The sequence below is a fragment of the Mastigoproctus giganteus genome, chromosome 7, assembly GCF_048544385.1.
Source record: "Mastigoproctus giganteus isolate SK-2022 chromosome 7, ASM4854438v1, whole genome shotgun sequence".
In the NCBI taxonomy this organism is placed as follows: Eukaryota; Metazoa; Arthropoda; class Arachnida; order Uropygi; family Thelyphonidae; genus Mastigoproctus; species Mastigoproctus giganteus.
Window position 1 is genome coordinate 60,138,968 of NC_143581.1, and position 17,886 is coordinate 60,156,853.

The window sequence follows — 17,886 nt, forward strand, 5'->3', positions numbered from 1 at the left end:
ATTTTTCTTCTACATCACTGTAACTCTGAGGATTACTTCAACATGCATAGTACTGAATTAATCTGGTCATTAACCACTTAAGTAAATGACCAGTGTCAAGCAGTATCCCATTGCTGAAATATTCCTTAGAATATCCATGAAATGTATAAGAGAACAGTAGGGGTGGAAATTTTTCACGTGCGTGCGTGTCTCTTGGGTGTAATTTAGTATTAATCTTGGTAAACAATGTGAGAAAGCATGCTTATAAAAAAAAAAAAAAAACAGAACTTCCCATATTACTCATCCATCCTTTCTAATAGTTTTGTCTAGTTTTTCCTTTAATTTATTTAAACTGTCCAAATCCAAAACACCAGATGGAAGTTTATTTTAACAATCAATTTCTCGCTGGCTGAAGGTAAACTTTCACACATTTACCCACAACCATCCTCAATTTGAATTTATGTCCCCCTTGTGTGCAGTCTGAACAAGAGAAAGGATGCTATCAGCACTGAACTTACTCAATTCAATTAGTCTTAGACACCTCAATCAGATCTACTTGCAGGTACTTAAATCTCCAGATGCTGCAATTTGCAAAACTGAAGCCTTTCCTGGTAAGAGCATTCTGTATTATTTTAAAAAAAAAAATGCTGCTTAATGTCATTTTTCTGCATTACTCTTAATTCTGGTGGTGACCATTTGTAAATTAGCTTAATTAACTTTTATATTACAACTAACATTTAATAACACAGGCTAAGTTACAGCAGTATTTAGAGAAATGGTTCTCTATCTTTTTAGAGTACATAGTTTTCTTTTTCTGTCTCCTCCCCAAAGTAAAACACTTTGAAAAATAGTAATTTCCAGCCTTCTATCATTGTATTGGTTAAGTTGGCCACCTTTTTTGTCTTTATAAATTTAATTCTGTTATGGTTATGTTGCTCAAAAAAAAAAAGGGGGGGGGGTAAACTCATCTTACCTTTTTATAAAATTCAAGCTGTGTACCTAATTATCCATAAAGATACCTTTTACATTTAGCTTCTCTTTCTGTCTCCATTTCCTTTTTAAAAGCAACAGCTATTATCAGGGTTTGAGTAAAACAGAAAAAAATTAAATGCCTTGCAGTTTCCAAATAAAACAACTTTGAACCTTAAAGCTTTACACTTGAGATAACCAACATTTTTAATCAATATCTCACTATCTGTATCTTCCACTTACCAAAATCAGGCAATTAGAATCTCATAAAGTATGTATGAACTACTGTGCTACATTCAGATTAAGTTTAGCTTCGAGCTTAACTTCATAAACTCATTATTTTAATAGTCTTTCCTCTGTGACTTCAGCACTTACAAGTATAAGTCAGTTCCATAAACACAATGGATCAAGTGGAAAGATGCAAAATGTGATAAGTAGCCAACAAACAATGTGAAAAATATTTGTGAAAATGAAACAGTGTTTAACACGTTCACTGCTTCCTGAATGTAAATATGTGGCTTTGGATTTTAATCCACTCTGAGGGGGAGCCACTCTACTTTTAGAACTCTGTCTTCCAAGTTGAAAGAAGAAAAACTGGATATTTGGAAGATGATTAATTCAATCATATGAGAAGAAAGCCCGAATATGTTTCTGCCCTTTCCAATTCAGATTGATCAATCCTTTTGGTTTTCTATCCTGGGTAAAAACCGTCATGAAAGTGTTAAACCTATATCAAGAAATATTGGATTATTTGTACATTATAGTGGAATGCTAGGATTAACAGGGTAATCCTAGGTATTCCACTTTATGTATTCCAATTATTTATGAACTAATTTGTCAATTTAACAGTGTTTCTTACAACATCTAGCTAGCATCAAATATATGGCATTTGCAAAGTGAAAATCCTATACATAGTGTGTTTATTGGAGAAAACTACTTTCCACTTCTCTGTACATTAAGTTTCAATTCAACACAGTTTCAAAAGTAAGATAGATTAATATTATATGGCAATAAATTTAGTGAAATATGAATCTTTCATTTTTTTTAATATTTATACAATTAATTAAAAATTATGTCATGACAGTTTAAAAAAAGCAATTACATTAGGAAATATTTCATTACAGGAGCTTCTTCAAGCTTCAGAAACAGATATTGGATCTACATTAGAAAATCTACAATTTCAAGATTGGGTAAGAAGTTAATATTAGAAACATATTTGGATATAAAATTCTTGAATTTTGCAGAAGATCCTTTGATAGCTTTTTAATAACATTTGCCTAATATTACAGTGGTGCTCAAAAAATTGTATCACTTCATTTTTTAGGTTGTTTGGCCTTATACTGGCAACTAATCTTTTAGAAATAGCTAAAAGAACATAAGTAATAATAATATGCATATAAAAATTAATTTCAATAAAAATTTACTTTTATGCTTTATGGGTAAATATACAATGAAATGAGTACTTTTTTATTTTTTTCCAAAATAACAGCATATCACTTATGGTTCATATAATAACAAGAATTGTACAAAAGCAGTGACTTTTTATTACTTTGCTCATACTAGGACAACAGGCAGCTATATAACCAAAAAACAGAACAAGATGCACACTAATATTTCGTAGGCCTGCCTCTTGCTTTGATGACTGCTGCCCATTGTCGTGACATTGACTGGATAAGGTTCTGAGTATTCCTGGGAAATCTCGAGGTACCAAACATGGATTAATGTCTCCTGTAGATCTCCGTGTTTTTGGTTTCTTTTGCATTACTGAAACACCTATTTTTGTTTTAAGTTGTCAATTGGATTGAGGTCTGGACTGTTCCTAGACCATGTTATTGTGAAAATTGTTTATCCTACAACCATTTTTGCACCTGTAGACGGTAAAGACAGTGAAATAAATTACATTTATTTAAGCAAGAGTGCAGCATTTCATAAATTTAACACTTTTGAACTTTTACTATAATAACTTTCACTGCACTTTTATTTGCTCATTCTTTTTATCATTTCAAGTTATGTCTAGTGATACTAGTTCTTAGCTTATAATTCTTTCATTTAATACCCTCAGTGGCCATTGAAATATGATCAGTCCTCTATACTGATGGAGGATAAACTGTTCTAGCATAATAAAAGCTGAGCTGGGTCACCCTTGAGTATTCACTAAATGCTTACATATGCAACATTTTGAGAATTGGTAATTGTATCAAACAAGGGAAAGTGCCATGAATTATAATTATCAAAATTTTGAATTAGGGTTTGTCATTTATGCCAGGAGAGTTGATGTCTTTCCCATTTGAAATGGCACATCTAATGGTTTGTTTTAAAGGTGTTACCATGAAGTTATGCAAACAGACAGCATGAAAACTGGTCAATATAACAAGTGATGTGGATGTACAAGATAAAATAAAGATGGCAGACTTAACATATGCCACTTGCCACTGCCCAATATTCTGTACCTGTTGTCATGACTGTTTTCACAGTTACACTACATAGAAAAAGCATTGCTGCTGCATTGAATGCAGAGGGACATTCTATTCATGAAATAGCTAAAAGGATTCACTGTAATTAGTAAACAGTGACAGAAACTGGCAGACTAAATAGAAATAAAGGAAACTGATGTCCACCAATAGCTTCTGCAGGGAAGGACAGATTTCTCGTCTGTCCGTGTCCAAAACAAAAGATCCTCATCAACAGATTTAAAAACAGCATGGGAGGAGGATACAGGAGTAAAGGCAAGTACTGCTACAGTATACACAGGTGCCTTTTATCATTGTGATTAGTAGCATTGCTGTCCAAGAAAAAAGGTCACTTTTGATGCAAAAAACGGAAGCCCATTGTCTAAATTAACAATTTAGACAGTGGACTTTGATTTTACAGTGGAGAACAGAAGAATGCAGTACTAGGGAGTTGATCTGTTTCCTGTAGGAAAATACGATTTACTTCACCAGCTGCAGTATAACTAACAGCAGATATCCAGGTTTACCTCCATTCCTCCTTGTACATAGCTTAACATTACTGAAAATTGCAACTTGTACAGTGCCAAGAACAATAAGTTTCAATGAATGGAAAATGTTTGCTGGTCTGAATTGCTTTTCCTTCTATGATGGTAACTCTACATAAAGTGGAAAAAATAGAAAAAACAACACGAGAAAATGGATATGACTTCATGGTCCAAGCATTGCTGGCTGGTGGCAACGATTCCCTGATCTGTATAATGTTTTGCAAAGTGCAGACTACTTGAACATGGTTGTTGACACACACCATACTGTCAGATTAGATGTATGGATTTGTTCAAGAATTAGGACAAGACAAAACAGAAGAAGCCATCATACTGCCAGACCGTGTGTGTGTGTAGATGTGATTTATAGAACACTCGTTAGATTTCACTCTCCTGCTCCCTTGGCCAACCAGTTTACCAGGTCTTAGTTCCATTGAGTATATATATAATGTGGTTCAGTTTTAGGATGCTCTTAGCCAGAAAGGCAAGTCATGACTGTGGATGTCCTTTAATATCATGGCATTGCCAAGCCATTATTTGTGCTTATCAGGTATGTGTTATTAGGTAAGTTATCATGTTTAAGTGGCCACCAAGTATAATACAGCATTCACTATTGTATAAATATTTTTTTCTGAATATTTTGCAGGCTCGCTTGTGGGTTCAAGTGATTCAACAATTACGACAAGGTGTAAAATTAAAGAAGGTTGATGTAGACTCGTCTCCTCATCCTATCGAATATGAGTTAACTCCTTATGAAATGTTGCTTGATGATATTAGGTCTCGTCGCTATAAACTTAATAAAGTTATGGTAAGATATTTTGCATAGCATTTATAGATTACAAGAATGTGTGCATGAAAGGGACAGTTTTTGGGTGAAAAACTCACCCATACTGTGGAGGCATATGATGAATAAAAAATCTGTAGGAAAGCATGAGAACTCTTTTTTTTTTTTTTTTTCCTCTTTACAAATTAGCTTATTCATATCTTGATTTTATTTCTAGAGCAGTCTTTTTAGTTATTGTGATCATAATTATCAAATAGCTATATCAGTTATTTGATAATTATGAAAAGGCTTTCATCATCATTCATTCAGTTATTAAAAAAAAAATGCAAGGTTCAAGATAATTAAATTTTTCAGGGCTGAGTCAGTTTAAAGAAATCCAAATGTTAGAATGAAAAAAGTTTTTAATATTTTTCAAAATAACACCTTGAAAAGCAATGCACTTGTGAGATCACTTCTAGAGCTGGTGGAAACATTCTTTAAATCTGCATCACATTCTTTTTCAAAAACTACTTTGATAGTCAGTTCAGAATGTGGCTTAGTATTGTTGTGAAATAGGAACCAGCTCCTATTTTCTCAAAACTGAGGCCTCACAAATATTTTTAGTCAAACAGTGCAATACTAGTTCATAGTACTGCTTATTCATTTTATTACTTGGTGAAATAAATTCCCTATGAATGTTGCTGTTGAAAGAAAAAAAGTATTCAATATCACTTTGGTTTTTGATTAGTGAAAAAATTTTTACCTTGAGTATATTAATCAGAATTCCATGCTTTGTCCCTGTGTTTATGGATCATATTTGAAACACTGACTTGTCACTCTGTTGCTACCAAATCTAGCATGGAGGGATCATCATCAACAGTTTGAATGACTCTTTGTGTATGCTTCAAATGTGATCAACTTTTGTTTGTCAAACAGCGTTGTTGTTGTTATTTGGTTTTTAGGAGCATTAGCAACTAAGGCCATATTGCTCCGGGGATATGCGGTGGTCATTCCCTGACCTTTCCGCATCCTCCGTATTTGGTGGCTCATGGGCTCGAACCCCGGTCTAATCAAGAAGCATGTGCTATGCACTGCTGCTCCTGCCCACCTGGCTACGGAGGTGCCGTCAAAGGGTGCAGATCCTCCACTTGCCCAGATCTTCTGTCTCAATTGCAAGAATTATTTCTGTTAATGAAAAGTTGTTATTCCATCATTTCACAATGAGATTCAATCAGTGTACAAAATCTTGGCCTTCTGGATTCAGAGGGTTACTGAACATCCACAGCATCTTTATCCAGATCCTCTTAGCCATCCCGAAATCATTCACAAAAGCCATTATTGTGCACTTGTTTTACCAGTTTGTAGGTTTCAGTCACACTTTCCCCTAACTTGAAACAAAATTTAGTGTTCATTCTTTGTTACAACACTGCACACAATGAAAACACTTTGAACAACACAACAGCCATAACATGACTATATGCAAACAACTTATGGGATGCAAATAACTTGTAGAGGGAAGAAACAATCATGTTGGTCAGCTGCTATTATAGTGTCGTACCCCACATTGACTAAAAGCCCTGTGTACTTTAACTTCTGTTAAATTACACAGGGCTTTGTCCTGAAATTTAAATGACAAACCTTTATACTAATATATGTTGTTACTCTATGTATTTAGGGCATTTTCAATTAAAATGCAAGTATATATGATATCAAAATTATTTTTTGCATCCAGTTCCTTTGTTACTGCATCACGGTATGCAATCAGATTGGTCAGACAAACCCCAGTTAACAAATCCATGCTGTAACTGCAGTATAATTGCAGTACTGTTTAGATGGTCCTACATTACTTCTTTAACCAGTGACTCCATTATTTTCCCTGGAACAGAAGTTAATCTAACAGGTCTGTAGTTATTCGTGTCACCTTTTGTTCCCCTTTTTGAATTGGGATCATTTACACATCTCCACTCCATAGAGACCTTCTCTGAATCCAAAAATTCTCTCATATTTATGACTAAGGTTTAAATTATCTTCTCAGTCACTCCCTGTGTCACTGGCCTTCTGTTTGTTGATTGTCTTCCTGCTGTTCACAGAGCTGTGATTTCTTCCTCACTCAGGTAATACATAACTGGAGCTTCTGCATCCACCTCAATCCAAGCAGCTAGGTCATTTGCTCCAAGACTGCAACCAAATACATTGCAAGCAGTCTTTGCTTCTTGTTCTGAAAATGTTCCTTATTCATGTTTACCAATACATTTTTTCTAGCAGTTTTCAATTGCTGTTCAGCTTATTTTCTCCCATGCTAATTCAATATTGTATGCAACATCTTTCAGTGTTAATGTTTTCAGAAATTCTAGAACATGAATTTCTGAGTTCACACCACCGTGACAGTAGACTGTGAAGACTCAAATAATGCCATGATCGATGGGCTGAATTAGCGTGGTTGTGTTCCTTGGCAGAAACGCAACTCTGATCTTGCCATCTTTCGATCATCCTTTGACTGATGTCCTGAATGAGCTGGGTAATGATCCAACAGTAACAGAACTTTTCCTTCAAGGTTTTTTGGAAAGCAAGTGGCAAGCCATATTTATAAGTCACTGGTAGAGATTTCATGTTGATGTGCTTAAAATACCAGTGACTTCAACTTTTACAATTACAAGTTTAGCTTGTGATTTCCCATATTGTTTGTGCACAGTAACACAGTAATTCTCTCTTTGTTAGTTGTCATGCTTGCTTTGTTGGATGCCTTCTAAATATCTAGTGACTTGTCTGGGAGAAGTTTATAGTACAGCGTTGTTTTGTTACAGTTGTACAACTGTTCTGTGAATTCATCTTGAATCACATTATGCAGAAATTTGGGAAATGCTGTTGTAATGTCGCCAAATTTTGTCTATAAGACTAAACTGGGATGTCCCATGACAAGCTTTTCCATCTCCAAACTCAGAAGCTTTAAATGTGTCATTATCTCCACCAAGTAGCTTATGAAATTTAAGTGCCTATGCTCTCAAACTTACCCCTTTTATCAGTTCCTTCACTACAGTTCTGTAGAATACACTTGCATAAGCATTGGTCCACATTGCCACTATTTTCCCAAAGTCTAGTTTCTTTCTTCTTCTATGGAGTCTACAAATGAACACAATTTTTCTTTCTCTTTCATCCAACCATGAATTGTTCCTTCTGGAATTCCACGCTTGCAAAAAATACTGCATTTAGTTTCGCCACTCTTAATTCTTTCAATAATCTTTAACTTTTCTTGAACTGAATAATTGTTTTTCTTTTGGTGGCCATTACTTCAGTCCTACAGATTTTCTAATTTTACCATGTATTAATTTCTAATACCCTAGAATTTACCGTGTTTGGAGTAAAAATACATTAAATTCTTGATCATCAGAAATAAACTTTTTGTGTAGTTTAGCACCTAATGTTTTTGCTATCCTAAATGCAACTTCTAGTTGAAGAAAGGATGTCATGCTGTTATTTACAAAAGTTTACTTTGTAACTAATGTGACACACTTGACAAATGGCAGCCATATTTCCCTCCAGAGATAACTGTTTGCAAGCATGCCACTGATATACTCTTTTATTGCAACTCTTGCTGAGGAGAGAAACTGGGTGTGTACAGTAATTTCTCTCTGACAAGTTCTGTTATTTCCAAAAATTACTCTGCAACTGAATATTGAATTTATCAAAGATACGAATATATAGAGTGTTCACTTTTTTTTCAATTTTCTGCATGAAATTGCTAGTTCTTTGAACACCACTTTTTTTTTTTAATAATTCATTCTGGGGACGTGGTCATACCTGTGGTATATCCAAAACTGTGGTATGAAGAGGCATTTTATATCATGATTACATTCTATATGTGATCTCAGTTCCAATCTCAGTGATGTCCATTTCCACTTAACAGTCTGCCAAACCTTACATACTTTTTCTGACAGAATACTAATTATCGGTAGATTTAACTACACATCTTAGGGTTATTTGCTGTATAACTCTTTTCACTTCGAAGGTGGTACTTGTGCATGTGTCTGCTCTGATATTCCGTGTCAGAGACTTGGACTCTTCTCTTTTCGATCTTCTCTGGCTTAAAATCCCTTTATCCCATTCTGTCAAATTCATCTGTTGCCTCTATCATTCTCCCAACACTCCACTAATCACCTGGAACTCGACTTCCTTTCTTTGAAACTTGACTTTCTCCAATCCAACTTTCCTAACAGCAAGATCATTTTCCTTGGTGATTTTATGTTCACAACTCCAGCTGGCATCCTTTTTCTAGTCACATGAACCCAGGTTGAGATGCTGAGGCTTTTGGAATTACTAATGACCTTACACAGATTGTTCATTTACCTACCAGAATACCAGACAATCCTAACCACACAGCCAACACTCTTGATCTTTTACTCACAAAGACAACCCTTCTAAGTACAGGCGAGGTGAGTGGTCCTCTAGGCACCTCAGCTCGCAGCCGAGTGTGTTCTCCAGTGGAGCCTTTTCTAGTGGCAATTTTCAGACTTGTATTATTTGGTATTACAAGAATGCAAAATGGAATGATTTGTGAGATTTCTGTTCTTCTTTTCCTTGGTTGGATTACTGTTTTAAGACTTCTGATGTCAATGTTTGCTCAGATCGTGGCAGCAAAATTATTCTTGTAGGGATGAAATCCTTTATTCTACACTTCACAGTGAAAAAAAAAATCATTCTTGTCATCAAGTCACAAAGGAGGTTAGGCAGGTGAAGGCAGATTACTAGAAATCTTTGGCAAAGGATACAAAGAAAAACAGCAAAGGGTTCTTTACTTATGTAAACTCTAGAAGGAAAGGGATGAATCAGACTGGACCACTTAACATAGATGGGTTGACTATTGATGATCGTGCTCAGGTAGCTGATAAACTGAATGAGTATTTTGCATCTACATTCATCTACATGAGGAGTTATACAATGAGGGGAATGCCAGAAGTTTATCAAACTCTAACAGAAAACTAAGTGATTTTGTAATAACTGAGAGCAAAGTGGAGGAGAAAGTGTTGAAGTTAAACCTAAGGAAGGCACTTGGGTGAATGGAATCTGTCCAATTATATTAAAGGAGGCAGCAAAGGAAGTAAGCAAACCCTTAGCCATAATTATGACAGCTTCCTTGGACTCAGGGGAGGTCCCCGTGGACTGAAAGAGTGCAAATGTATCACCAATTCATAAAGGAGGTTCAAAAGGTGACAGGTAACTATAGACCTGCTAGTTTAACTTGTGTTCCAGGGAAAGTAATGGAGTCATTGGTTAAAGAAGCATTGCAGGATCATCTAGACAAGACTGCAGTAATAGTTAAGAGAGCATGGGTTTGTTCACTAACAGAAGATATATCATGAATGATGTTACCATCCTGAATAAGGTAAATATTGGAAGTGATCACAGAATGGTAAGATGCACACTTGATATAGATAAAGGAAAGGAAAAAACTGACTAGTAAATAATACAGTCTTTGAGATAACAGAAGAGGAGAAAGAGCAGTATGTACTGGAACTTAAGAACAAGTTTGAGCTTCTACAGACTGCTCAGGACCAAGATATCAGCGAGGAATATTACAACTTTCTGAAAGTGATGAAGCCTAAGAAACCTATGGGGAAAAAGAAATCCAAAGAATAAAAAATTAGTGAAGAAACACTTACTGACAAGGAGAAAATTGAGTATACTGAGTTATGCAAAGCCATTAGAAAGAGGCTCAGAGAGGACGTAAGAAGATTTAACACAATAAAAGTAGAACAAGCATTAAGGGAAAACAAAGGACTTAAATCAGCAGCCATGAGCAGTAATACAGAAAGACAAATGACACTGAAACTGAAGAATAACGATGGTGTACTTATAAATAGCAGAGAAGGCATAATTCAAATAGCAGAAGACTACTATAGAGAATTATACAAGGAGCAGAGGAATGATGCCAGCAGTGGGGAAGATGGATTGCAAATTAGCAACACATACGACATACCCGATATTCTTCCTGATGAGGTAGAACAGGCGTTGAAGAATCGGAAAGCCTGGGAGAAGATGAAGTTACTGTAGAGTTGTTAAAATTGAGAGGAAGAGACATAACACAAAAACTGGCAGGGCTCTTCACGAAATGCATTAGAAAAGGTGTGATGCCTATGCAGTGGAATAATGCAATCATAGTTTTGCTGCACAAGAAAGGAGATAAATTGGAAATTATAAACCAATTAGCTTGTTATCCCACATCTACAAGTTGTTCACAAGGGTTATTCTAACAGATTAGAAAGAATACTTGATGAGAATCAACCAAAAGAGCAAGCTGGCTTTAGGACAGAATTCTCAACTATGGATCACCTTCATGTAATATCACAGCTAATGGCGAAAGCAAATGAATATGAAACACCATTATGCCTGGCATTTGTGGATTGTGAAAAGGCATTTGACTCCATACAGCATAAGGCAATGTTTCAGGCACTGGAAAGACAAGGCATAGATACCCTATATATTATGATTTTGAAGAAAATATACGAGAATGCTACCTCCTTTATTAGACTAGAAAAAAGACAGTAGTAAATTTAAAATTGAGAAAGGAGTTTGACAAGGAGACACAATATCTCCAAAGTTGTTTACTGCTGCCCTTGAGGAAGCTTTCAGAAGATTAGACTGGTCGCAGAAAGGAGTCAATGTGAATGGAGAGCACCTAAACCATTTAAGATTTGCAGATGACATTGTGGTCATATGCCATGATCCTGAAGAATTAGAGGAAAATCTTAATCAGTTAGGCACAGTTAGTAAGCATTTTGGACTAAAGATGAATATGGCTAAAACAAAAGTAATGATGAACAAGTATGCCACAGAAAGGGACATAATGATTGAAGGAGCAGTAATTGAAAAGGTGGAGTTGCAAAGTTATCTGGGACAAGTTATTAACTGTAATAATGATAAATGGCTGGAAGTCAAGAGAAGAATAAATTTTGGATGGATAGCATTCAGGAAATATAGTCACATACTGAAGAGCAATATCCCAGTTTGTCTGAAACGTAAAATAATGAACCAATGTAAACTCCCCACCATGACTTATGGAAGTGAAACTTGGGCACTCACCAAAAGAATGGAAGAGAAGCTGAGAACTACACAACGAAGAATGGAATGAATTATATTTGGAATCAGACTGTTAGATAAGAAGAGAAGCACATGGATTAGGCAGCAAACTCAAGTAAAGGACATTATCAAAACTAAAGAACTAAAGTAGTCTTGGGCAGGACACATAGCTTGAAGACATGATGACAGATGGACTAAGAAAATAACAGAATGGTACCCAAGAGGAACTAGAAGAAAACCTGGAAGATAACGGCGGAGACGGATAGATGAAATTCATGAGTTTGTGGGTAGTAAATGGATGGCCATTGCACAAAACAGAAGGAACTGGAAAGTTGCTGGAGAGGCCTTCAGCCTGCAGTGGATTGAAAATGGCTGATGATGATGCGTTTGTTAAAGGGAAGTCTTGTCTGACCAATTTGATTGGATACTATGATGTGGTCACAAAGGAACTGAATGCAAAAAATAATTTTGATATCATATACTTGGATTTCAGGAAAGCTTTTGATACTGTTGCACATGCAAGACTGCTGTACAAATTGGAGAGGTATGACATTAAGGGTAAGTTGCTACAATGGATAAAGGGATGGTTGAGTCGGAGACGACAGAGTGGTAATCAATGGACACTGCTCTTCTTGGACAAATGTTATTAGTAGGGTTCCCCAGGGTTCGGTGCTGGGCCCATTGTTGTTTTGTGTATTCATCAATGATATTGATGAAGGTATATCAGAAGTAATGTGACCACCAAATACGGAGGATGCGGAAAGGTCAGGGAATTACCACCGCATATCCCCGAAGCAATAAGGCCTTAGTTGCTAATGCTCCTAAAAACCAAATAACAAGTTTGTAGATGATACAAAGGTTGGCAGGGTTGTTAAAGACAGTATGCTACTCCAACTGGATCTAGAAAGTTGGGCAAATGGGCTGAGAAGTGGCAACTGAAGTTTAACATTGACAAATGCAAAGTACTGCATATGGGTAGCAATAATCCAAGAGAAATGTACCAACTGTACATTTCTCTTGGTACAAGAGAAATGTACAGTTGGTACACCCAGGGAAGTGGAAAGTGAAAAATGTACACCCAGGGAAGTGGAAAGTGAAAAATACCTGGGGGGGGGGGGTTATTGTGCAGTCAAATAGTAAGTTCACTGAGCATTGCAGACAGGCTGCCAGGGCTGATCATGGAGTCTTGTCAATGATATATAGGAATTTTACTAGCAGGAACATGCTAGTGGTGATAATCCTGTTGTACAAGGCAATGGTCAGGCCACACCTAGAGTACTGTGTTCAGGTTTGGAGGCCTAATTTTAGGAAGGATGTAGAGTTGCTAGAACGAGTATAAAGAGGGGCAACAAGATTGGTGAGGGGAAACAAAGGGGTGCTCTTTCCAAGAAAGGCTTAAGTTCTGCAAATTGCAGTGCCTGGAGAGTAGGCACCTGCGATGTGATCTGATTGAGGTGTACAAGGCCTTGAATGGGTTGAGCAAGCTGAATGCTGATGGGATTCTTCCTCTTGCTTAGATTAAGAACCTAAGGGGGCATAGATTCAAATTAAGGAAAGACTACTTTTTAAAGACCACAGTAGAATAGATGTGTGGAAATTTGCGTTTAGCCAGCGGGTGGTTGATTGGTGGAACAGACTTCCATCTTTTGTTGTGAAAGTTGATAGCTTAAATAAATTTAAAAATAAAGTCTGAGCTGGACAGGCATTTGGAATGAATGGAGGAGTGAAGTGGGAGGTTTTTTTTTTTTTGGCTGATGCTGCATAAACTTGCTTTTTTGCATCATATGCCTCTACTAATGCTAATTTATTTATCTAATTTATTTATTTATTTTTTATTTTATTTATTTTTTTTTATTATTTTTATTTTTTTTATTATTTTTATTTATTTATTTATTTTTTTGTCTCCATCTGGGAAGCTCAGGCGACCCCGGCGGAGACTAGCCAGAAAATAATGGGCAGCCTGGCTACCTCCTATTGGTGTGTGCAGGCAACATGGGTTCTCACCAGGGGCACTGCAGCCAAATGCCAGGTCATAACAGAACAATACTACATGTCCAACACACAACACTTTTCTGGCATTAACAATAGTACTGATGCCTGTCGATTTCGTGCACTAATTTGGGGGAAGGGTTGTCCGAAAAACCTGCATCTGAATGAATATTTAATGAAACATTTTAACTGTATAGTACCCATAGTAAACATGATTAATAGGTATTGTACGCACAATGCACATACATTACTTATGTGCAATGTAAAAATATACATACTTGAATACATAATGTATCAAAAACAAAAATCTATTTTCTGTTATCTTGATGAAGATAGAACTGAGTTTGTTGTGCCGTGATCATATAGTGGGACTCAAAATAATTTATTCTGTGTCAATGGAGCTACCTGGCTCCACTGAAGTGGCCTACTGTGATGATGAGGCAGGCTGGGACAAAGATGGGACAGGAGCAACAAAAAGTTTGAAGAATGTGTCCAGCTTCATTTATGTACCCCCCTTATGACAGCTTCTCTTAACGTATGTAAATGGTGGTAGCCAGGCTGGATTTCACTTTTGTTTGAGAGGTTGATATACTAATGACAAGGTCAAGTGCCTCTCATACTGCTGTCCTTTTTTTTTTATTTTGTTAATAATTTCTTCATTACTGGATGTCACCTGCTCTCACTTCAACAATCTCCTCTGGTGTCAAGATCTGTTAGCCCGGATCTATGTCACTTTTCTCTAGCTAGTAACTTATGCCCTCCACTATTAACATCTCTTTCTCTCACATGACGTAGCATTTGGTGGAAGTTGGCAGGCTTAAACCCTTCAAAATCTATGTCAGGGTCACTGTCGAAAAGCAACTTCTTCCAGCTGTGAGCCAGTGTGGTGGTTTTTACTTCATTCCAAGAGTCAACAAAGTTGTAAATTGCTGACTTGATGTTATAATTTTTTTTTGTTTTGCAGAGTACACTGGCCTCTTGGCCTCTTGTGTCTTCAGTTAAGGCTTTTTCCTCTTTAATGATGACTAAATCTTCATTGAGGTATGACGATGTTTTTTCAAGCATTTTGTCCCCAAAGTACATTGATATCAGCAAGGGGTCTTAAAGGTGGCTCCCAATGATTTAAAGGCTCTTCGTTTATTAGATAATGCTCCTGCTCACCCAGTTGCTTAGAAATTGGTCAGCAGTAATGGAAACATGGTTACAGATCTTGCCATCACTACTTACTAATTTCTAAGCAACCGGGTGAGCAGTAGCATTATCTAATAAAAGAAGAGCCTTTAAATCATTGGGAACCACCTTTAAGACCTCTTGCTGATATCAACTTATTTCAGGGACAAAATGCTTGAAAAACCAGTCAGAAAATATTATACTTTAATACAAAGCTTTGTATTAAATATTATACTATTATATATTGTATTAAAGTATAATATTCTTCAATATTATGCTTTAAACAAAACTTTGGAGCTTTCCTTTGGCCTTGAAAATATCAGAAACAGTTTGCTTTTTGCATAAACATTGACCACCGAGGAACCACTCTCAAGGTTTTGACTGACACCCAAATGTACATTGTTTCTTTTAATACTTGCTTGTTTTGAAGCCATTGCTGGTCACAAAAATGATTTGAAACAATACTAACAATGGATAAATGTTGATACAAAGTGCACGGTCCTCATACTCGCTGCCAGGTGCAACACAAACGATACTGCTGCTGTGCGCACTAACTGGCTGGTCCCAGGCGCCAAGCAATTGTGACTGAGCAATTTCTCTGTGCTTTCACTGCGATTTTCAAAAGGTGAATTCTAGTTCTCTCTTACGTTCTTCTCCTTAATAAATCCTTTTAGTTAATAGCAGCTCTTTTATCAAAAGTACTGATCGAGAGCAAGGAAGGAAAGTAACCTTTCTTTTTTTTTCATATTTAATAGACTAACTCCTACTAATTTTGCTTGGTCACATCAGGCACTGCTCCTGCCTCCCTGTGGCAGGGCCAGTAACCTTGGCAGAAAAGTTCATCTGCTAGGGGCTAAAAGGAGCCAACATGGAACAAAATGTTTCCATCTATAGAGCCAACAAGTTTCGGCCAGATACCGAATATGAACATGATTCGTCACAAGCAAAGAGGTTGAAAACCAATCCCTCATTGACAGACTTACCAGCATTCTTAATAATGCGCTTATTATCAGAACAGCCTCTCGGTAAGCTATTCCCTTTTCTAATCCAAAAACACCTGAAGTATTGCAGGGTCTCCCAAGACGGTTAAGAGACTGCAATCAGAGGACCTAATTGTTGAAACTTTAAACCATAGGCATTCTGAAAAAATGCTAAAAATTATAAATTTTGCTGATATTCCAGTTAAAGTAACTCCCCATGCAACCTTAAATACATAAAAGAGTGTAATATCTAGTTGGGACCTGATGAATGTGACAGAGGAAGAAATTAAAGAAGAGCTTCAAGAACAAAATATAATTGCTGTAAAAAGAATTATGGTCAAAAGAGACAATATACTCATTCCTACCAGAAATATCATTCTCACCTTTAACAGCCCAAATTTGCCCTCATCAGTAAAAGCAGGATACCTACTTTGTCGCACTCGTCCTTTCATACCTAATCCGTTGAGATGTTATAAATTCAAGAAGTATGGCCACTCTCAAACGACATGCAGAGGCAACCCAGTTTGTCCCAACTGTGGATCCTCCAGTCATATTCAAAGTGATTGTTTGGTGAAAGAAATGATCTGTCTCAACTGCAAAGGCAACCATCCTGCCTACTCTAAGACATGTGAGAGATGGAAAACAAAAAAAAATTGTGAAATATAAAGTTAAAAATAAAGTTAATCAGGAAGCAAGAAAATTAATTGTACTCACTATCCCTAAACCTACATATGCCAATATTGCAAAAAAATATCAAACAGTAGCAACTCAAACTGATGTTACCGTTCCATCAAACAGATCAATCTCCAACTGGGCTTGGACTGTCCTCTCTCAGCAACATTCCAATCCCCTAAAGCACTCAGACGAAGCAAGCAATACGCCTCTTACAATACCAGCGAAATCTCCTCCTCTGCCAGTGATTGCTACTACTTCAAATAATCATAGTCCTCCTTCAAAAAAGATTGTTCAAGATACATCAGTGGATGCAGAGTACCCATCCAAACAAAAAGATCCACTTCTAGAAATATTTATAGAACAAGAGGATATTGGACACCGGTCGCCTTACCTTTTCAAAAAGAGACAAACCAAAGCCCGATTGCCACAAGACAGCCACGTCAGGTACAGCTTCTACTAAATTCAAGTAATGCCTAACATCTTGCAATGGAATTGCAGAGGCTTTTGTAGCAGCATTGATGACATTCAATACTTAATTAACCGCTACTCTCCAGTTGGTTTCTGCCTGCAAGAAACCTATTTAACTACTCAAATTTCCATTTCCATAAAAAACTACTCCAATCTATAGATGAGATTGGAATACATCCGATTCTGCTCGTGGTGGTGTAGCTATTTTAATTAACTCAAAGATTCCAGCTAGGCAAATCACTCTCCAAACCCAAATCAAAGCTGTCGCTATGCATCTGATTACTCAGACTGCTTTAACACTAGTCTCAGTTTATCTTCCACCAAATCATACTTACTCTTATAATGAACTTGAATAACTTTTAATACAGCTACCCTCCCCTATCTTCCTTCTAGGGGATTTCAATGGCCACCACCCTTTATGGGGATTATCTAAATTAAACAGATGTGGCCAACTAATTGAGACTTTACCGGAAAAACAAAACCTCACTCTACTTAATAGTGGCTCGCACACCCATATATAGTTGCCTAATGGACAGACTTCTGCTATTGACCTATCAGTTTGCTCCCTGATACTGTTTTCAGTCATGCAATGGTCCACTCCGAATAATCCCATGGGCAGTGATCATTTTCCAATTGTTTGTAATGTGATTACTATACAACCACCATTAGACCAACCCTGCAAGAAATGGAAATTCTTTAAAGCTAATTGGGGCAAATTTCAGTCAGCAATTACACTGGACAAAAAAAATTATACAACTACATCCCATAGATGAAGTTACCAATTATATCACTTCCTGCCTTTTATTTGTGGCTAAAAGCTCAATTCC

The 17,886-nt window shown here is 36.6% G+C and overlaps 1 protein-coding gene across 2 annotated transcripts in view; it reads left to right on the plus strand.

The window, feature by feature from the left end:
• Positions 1-17,886, plus strand: part of LOC150082942 (protein spire homolog 1-like) — a 295,803-nt gene that overhangs the window by 196,844 nt on the left and 81,073 nt on the right. For both annotated transcript variants that reach the window (XM_090376924.1, XM_090376923.1), the window contains exons 5-6: positions 2,073-2,138; positions 4,587-4,748. In XM_090376924.1, coding sequence (XP_090233050.1) covers positions 2,073-2,138; positions 4,587-4,748 — 228 coding nt within the window. The remainder of the gene's footprint in view (positions 1-2,072; positions 2,139-4,586; positions 4,749-17,886) is intronic.